This window comes from Pimephales promelas, chromosome 21 (assembly GCF_988280905.1).
Source record: "Pimephales promelas chromosome 21, fPimPro1.hap1.1, whole genome shotgun sequence".
NCBI lineage: Eukaryota > Metazoa > Chordata > Actinopteri > Cypriniformes > Leuciscidae > Pimephales > Pimephales promelas.
Genome location: NC_142789.1, coordinates 8,464,126 through 8,471,044, shown reverse-complemented (window position 1 = coordinate 8,471,044; position 6,919 = coordinate 8,464,126). Strand labels below are relative to the sequence as shown.

At 36.2% G+C, this 6,919-nt stretch overlaps 1 protein-coding gene across 2 annotated transcripts; it reads right to left on the bottom strand.

Moving 5' to 3' along the window:
• Window positions 1-589: 589 nt before the first annotated feature.
• Window positions 590-5,443, bottom strand: dnase2b (deoxyribonuclease 2 beta). 2 transcript variants are annotated; one of them, XM_039653631.2, is made up of 6 exons: window positions 5,203-5,443; window positions 4,883-5,051; window positions 4,623-4,701; window positions 3,007-3,096; window positions 2,710-2,907; window positions 590-1,084 (listed from the first exon to the last, which is right to left on the bottom strand). In XM_039653631.2, exons 1-6 carry the CDS (start codon window positions 5,304-5,306, stop codon window positions 750-752), a joined length of 975 nt encoding a protein of 324 aa, XP_039509565.1. In that variant the 5' UTR covers window positions 5,307-5,443; the 3' UTR covers window positions 590-749. The 2 variants fall into 2 exon arrangements, with proteins under 2 accessions (XP_039509565.1, XP_039509564.1); XM_039653630.2 differs by having other exon boundaries at window positions 3,007-3,168; window positions 5,203-5,442.
• Between the last annotated feature and the right edge of the window lie 1,476 nt (window positions 5,444-6,919).

Genomic DNA, 6,919 nt, shown 5'->3' with positions numbered 1-6,919 from the left:
GCAGGGCTGAGCCTGGTTAAAACCTGGATGGGGGTCCTCCTGGCAAAACTAGGTTGCTGCTGGAAGAGGTGTTAGCCAGCAGGGGGTTCATATTATGTGGTCTGTGTGGGTTGTTATGCATTGTAAAGGGATGCTATACTGTAACAAGCACATGTAGATTGTATGAAATATTAAACCGAGGTCCTGACTCTCTGTGGTCATTAAAAATCCCATGGCACTTCTCTTAAAAGAGTAGGGGTGTAACCCCAGTGTCCTGGCCAATTTCCATCCATTGTCCCTTACCAATCATGGCCTAATAATCTCCATCCATTGAATTGGCTCTATCACTCTTTATCCTCTCCACCTATAGCTGTGTGTGGTGAACACACTGGCACCATTGTAGTGGCTGCCGTCACATTATCCAAGTGGATGCTGCACATTTGTGTTGTTTGAGGAGAGATTCCCTGATATGATTTTAAAGCGCTTTGGGTATACAGGAGGTCATATGAAAGCGCTAAATGATTGATTGATCGATTGATTGATCGATTGATTGATTGACCATCCATCCATCGAGACAACAACAAACACAAAAATCACTTTTCCCCTCCAATTAAATGTACCATTATGTTGTAGTTTTTTACCATCACACTTATCAATTTTCATAATTTCAAGGGTTCATCTGGGTTCAAGTCAAAACTTGGATAAAACCCCGTCATATAGTAATTCATGCTTCAAAGTCCAGAGCTGGTTAAGTCTACTGAAAGTATTTTTCAACAGTGTTTATACCCAGCCATGGCCTGACGGAAAGCTTTATAAATTATTGAATTTTGAGAACATATTAGACCACCACCTCTGCCAGCCTGACCACTGTCTCTGTTCAAGTCCCCCAGACATATCCACTGGTCTTTGAAAGCATAGGACACACACCACTTAGAATGATCCTCGTAGCTTCTGAACATCTGAGGTCCTGGGAGAAAAACTCTGTTAATGTTCATCACATGCCAGGGAAGTGAGCAGTTAGAGGGGAGTTGATGTGCCTGGTGCAGCCACGATTCCACCAGCAGATCTGTCTCCAATGCTTGAGCCACCCAACCTGTGTAAATATCTGTTGAGAGTGTTCAGCATTTAGCATGGAATTAGTGTCTTATTATCCTAAAACAAATTATTTATGCTAAAAGAATTGTTCGCCCAAAATTGTTCACCCAAAAATTCTGTCATCAACCAGAGTTATTATAATGCAACATAATTTATCTTTTCACAGAAAAACTTCTGAAAATCAAATTTCAGATGCAACAAGGAATATGCAAATATCATAATGCATTTAAGTGTTGCCTTGAATGCCTTCCGTGAAACATAAAAAGAGAAATTTTGAAGACTGTGTCTGTTATTCTTTCCTTTGCAATGAATGGGACTGATGCATTCATGTTTCAAAAAGGATGCTAAAGTTCCATAAATATATTCTAAAAGTAGTCCGTGCTACTTCTTTGCTATTCTTCAAATCTACTGAAGTGGATAGGCAGATTTGGTTAATACAGACCAAAATCATTAAGATATTTTTATATTTTTGAAAGCAATCAAGGCTTCTGTTTAAGTCTGAAAGTCTCAGTTCTCATTCATGGCTATTGCATTGAAAACAACCTCATGATTTTTGCTTTTGTATTTCACAGAATGTTTCTTATGTTTAGTATTAGTGTAAAAATACGAATCTATCGAAACATGTATGTTCTGTTTTAGTTTAGTTTAATTGTGTTTTGTTTCTGTTTTCCCTGTTCTGGTTTGCCCGTGTTCCCTAAGGGACAATTCACATATACTGTCTTTTTTCATTGTGCAACTTCGTTATTTCAAATATAGGCCTGCTCATAATAGAAGTGACATGCTCACGACGCGCTTGTTTTTCCAGGCACGCTGAAAACAGCTGAAAACAGCGAGATGAAAACATCTCAACTTTTCAGAATACCACAAACGCACCGCAGGTCATGTGACAAAAACCAACCAACCTTTCCGTAACAACATCGATGTATAGTAACGATACAGTAATCTATCCGTTGTAAGCATGACTACTACAACCATACATGACACTAATACCTATTATTACATTTTTTAACAGATTTAGTAGCGTATAATGTAAATATGCTTACTGTGGTTAGCTTTGCACTGCTGTAAGCACACTGTAATATTAATATACAGTTAAACAACTACCATAATTAATTTTGCTGTAAACTAATGTTGTGACATTTTATTTTTTACCATGTAAGATTGATTTTACAACAAAAGTGTTGCATTATAATTTATCTAGGTTTTATTACCTCTGTTCAGATTTTTCTTAGTATAAGTTTGTTTAGTTGAAATATAAAAGTATTAGATCTATAGTATATGGTTCATATTTAACACCTTTAATGTTAACTAAATACAGTTTTAACTGTATAAGTGTGTGTATAGCATGATTGTTAGTATAGTAAGAAATTATTAAAAAAAATATATACTATGCAACATTGTAACATTGTGCAACATACTATCTATACAAATGTATGTGAAAGAAACTAAAACTCCATAAAATATAAAAAAGGGTGAACTTGAGTCTTGTACATTGCTTACATAATCAATGTAAATAGTTGCTTAGGCACTGTGATGTACTTTGGAATAATGTAATGTCAATAAACTGCTATGTTGTGCCACCGGTCTAAATATACAGAAGAGTTTTTTTTAAAATTATTATTTAAGAGCTCTCACCATCCACATAGTTGCGTGATTTGGCAAAACTGAAAAAAGTTTGTCCTCCAAATGATTTCAGCTTCTGCAGACTCCTCCTGTTTTTTAAGGCTGGTGTTTTACCATCACAAATTTGAGCCATTACAGCAATATCTTGGCGAAATGCCCCAGGGACAGAGCAGTTATACATACGTGGATTAAGATATGCTAACTGCCATGCTGTTAAGAGAGAGGAATACTTATCAGAATTGTGATCATTTAAATATACCACTTTTTAAATCAAACTAATCTTAAACAATACGCATAGCATGTGCTCACATATTTGAGGGAACTGTGAATAGTTGTATGTAATACAGAGCAGAGTCTGGCCGTAGTATTTTCCTGTAGATGGGTAACTGTAATTTCTCTCTGGAAATGGAGGAAAATGAGGAACACTGTGTGTGAGCCAAAATCCCTGAGACTGGTCAATCATCAACACTCCTGCAGAAATCATATACATGGAAAAAGTTAAGTCATAAATCACTGAGCAGTTGGATACTAGTTCCATCTAGCATGAAATGTTGTTTTAATGAGAACGGGGCTCACATGGACCAAGCAAATCAGAAGTGTACTATTTTAATGTTAGGGGGAAAAAAAAGAGAGCTGGAGTGAATTTGAATTTGAATTTAAAGTCTTATTAAAACAAAAAAAAAACAAACAAACAAACTAAAAAACCTGATTGGACTGCATGTATCCAAAAACGTATCGATCACAAGTTCAGTATGGAGTACCACAAGGCTCAGTACTAGGACCATTGCTGTTCACTCTGTACATGCTACCCTTAGGTGATATCATTAGGAAGCATAACATTAGTTTTCATTGTTATTTCACTTTACGCCCTGACGAAACTTATCAATTCACAAAATTAAAGGGTTAGTTCACCCCAAAATGAAAATTCTGTCAATAATTATTTACCCTCATGTTGTTCCAACCCCGTAAGACTTTTGTTCATCTTCAGAACCCAAATGAAGATAGTTTTGAATAAACTTGAGAGCTGGAACACTCCTCCATATATGCTTCTTAAGGAAGCGAAACTTGCCGGCCCAAAAGTTATTAAAGACATCCTTAAAATAGTCCAAGTGACTACAGTGGCTCAATCTTATCTTCGCCAAGAGTATTTTTTGTGCGCAAAAAACAAACAAACAAAAATAATGACTTTATTCAACTATTCATTTCCTTTCTCACTATGTGAAATCTCGAGGCCAACAGAGAAGGAAATGAATAGTTGAATAAAGTTGTTATTTTTGTTTATTTTTTGCGCACAAAAAGTATTCTCGTCGCTTGATAAACTTGATATTGAGCCACTATAGTCAATCTAGTCAAGCTGCTGCTGCTATAGATTGACTATAGCTGCTGCAAAGATAATACAATACTTTAATTTCCTATTATCACTGTAAAGCTGCTTTGAAACAGTTCATATTGTTACAAGCGCTGAAGGTGACTTGACTTGATTTGACTGGGCTGGATTAAAGTATTTTTAAAGGATTTCAGAATGTTGCATGAAGTTGCCTGGGATTTTATTGAGTTACTTATGTTGGTTTTGAAAGTAGCTATGCGAAGAGTACAAATATTTCTGTCATGACAACTTTCAGAGTGTTTGTCATGGTATGGATATGACAATGTTGGTACAGTATGTTTGGTCTTGGTGGAATAGATCTGCTATGCTGCTGCTGCTGCTGCAAAGTAAATTCAGGATTTGCTACTGCCAATACACAATTTTTTTATTATTTTTATTATTATTATTATTTTATACTGTATTTTAGGTATAATACACTTCTTTCAACATTAACAAATCTTACCGACTCCAGATCTTTGAATGGTACTATTGTATATTTTGTATCTGTTGCCACCCTGTTGCCAACACACGTTATTAGTAAGTATTCACACAAAATTACCTTTTGTATGTCCATACTTGCTTGGGTACTTCAGTTCTGGTGGCGCGTCATTGTAAAGCATATAGACTGAGCTGTTGGACTGAAAAGTAAAAGTACAGTAATATGTGTGAAGTACAGTGTCATTACAGTGTTATTAATGCACAATGTGTAACACCAGTGAAAGAATTAAACTACTGTAAATTGAAGTGCCTCTTAATAAACATTTGAAACAATCCTTAGGAACAACAAGGAGCAATGATAGTATTCAAGGAGCTTCTTACTGTATATCCAGAGTAAAGCTGTGTCAATGTTCTGCCCAAAGCTCCTTTGCTGCTATTGACAACATTTTTACTCATCTGAAAATCCATGACGGATGGATCCAGATACATGTAATCTACTCCACTTCCCTTAACATCCATCTTGTAAATGGGAAGTTTGTAAATAATAAACCTTTTAAAATAATATAAGAGCATTACAATAGCAAAGAGTAGTTAAACATTGCTGTACATAACACTTTACAGAGCATAGCTAAGATTAAAGTCAACATCAAATAAGTTATCATAAACTAAGCCTAAACCCGAAAGCAAAGATTTGAACCTACCAGTCAACCGGCTGACCATTCTCATTTAAGCAGGATATGACTGCCTCTGAGAAACCGATCAAAAACAACAAGATACACAAACAGAGTTGAAACAACATGGACATTTCAATCTGTTATTCAAAGCGAACCAAACATTTCCTGTTTAAATTACAACAGAGAATCGACGTTTTCAGTCGTATTACGAGCTGAGAAATCTGCAGCTATTCTAATTTAAGAAAGAGGAAGTTTGTCTCATGACTGATATTAGGCTACACAGCTGTAATCTAGAGACAGAGAGGCAGTCTTAGTTTTCTCTGCATATGGAAGAGACTGAGAAAATATGTTTGTTTACAAATGTAGAATCCGAAATCTGAATTAGAAATCTAGAATTTATCACTAAACTGTGTAAATTAATATGATTTTGTTGATAGCCTACCCCTCTACCAGGGTGAGTTATTTATTATTATTTATTATTTTTCGGAGTTTTTTTTTTCAACATTAATATTAGTTCCCCTAGCCTGTATTTTGTCCCCTCACGTCTAGAATTTTCAATCGGTGTAAACCGAGCTTTAGCAATCTTTCTCTTCTCTGCAGCTCAGACACGCTGATCTTGAATCTCCTCGTTATTACATCATAACGAGTAAAGGTTACCTCCCCTTTCTTTGCTTTGCCAGCCCGGAGAATTTGGCTCGCCCATGAGAAAATGAGCTAGGAACAGGAAGTACGAACACGCAGCCACGATTTTAGTTTTTCCTCGAGAGATATCATGTCTTGCAAATGAGCGAAGCATGGCAGTTAATCAGTGTTTGGATGTACAAATAAACACAAACATACTTTTTAGTTCCTTCATCCCAGCCTTTGAAGAAACAATGGGTTAATTTTATTTTCTCTGTAAATGCGCCGACACAGCTTCCCCACCGACGACTGTTTCCTCAACTTGGGCCAATACAAAACTGCCCTCGATGAACGTCTGAAAATAAAACGATTGAGCTACCCAGCAACAATTTCTGATGTGTTGCCTAATTGTTCAATTTCAGACAGGTAATCTTTCTCTCAAAATCGTTCAATACTGTTTATGCATAAGTCAAGCCAGTGACTAAAATATCAACTTCACATCGTTTTTTTTTTTTTTAGTAGGATGAAAATAAACTTTTTTAAATTGTGATCAAATTGTACAGAAAGCGATCAAAGAACAATCTTTCCACACAGCACGAGTTTATCTGGACAACTCGTAATGAAATCAATGACGCACGTTACACTGCACAACGAAGCTCTTACTGCATAATGTTAAATCATCGTGTTTGCATTGGTGAAAGCAAGAGTGCAGAAATTGCGTTACACTGCACAATGAAGCTCTTACTGTATGTACATCATCGTGTTTGCATTGGTGAAAGCATTAGAGAGAGTGCAGAAACTGCGTTGCAATGATCCAATCTTTATTTTCACGATCAATAGACTGTCATCTGCTTGCTCAGTGCTCATCACAGCAACATTTTATGTGATGGGAATAGATCTAAATACTTCAAAAACTTCTCACTATTCGGTAATCTCAATAGCTGTAATAGTAAAAACTTATAATAGCTGTAGTAAACGTATTCGAGAGAGTTTCACATGTAATATGTAGCTATTTCATATGCAAGCATGTCAGGCAATCACAGCAGTGGGCGGTTACACTGAATCCCACAGCAGACACGCCCCTTCAAACAGAGCGTTCAAATCAGAGGCTAAAATCAGGCTA

Coding starts and splice junctions, on each gene's coding strand:
- dnase2b (XM_039653630.2), bottom strand. CDS start 5,306: ATGTCCATGTTGTTTCAACTCTGTTTGTGTATCTTGTTGTTTTTGATC. Junction 3,169..4,622: donor CAAGTATGGACATACAAAAG/GTAATTTTGTGT, acceptor TGATTTCTGCAG/GAGTGTTGATGATTGACCAG. Junction 1,085..2,709: donor ATCACGCAACTATGTGGATG/GTGAGAGCTCTT, acceptor CACTCTCAACAG/ATATTTACACAGGTTGGGTG.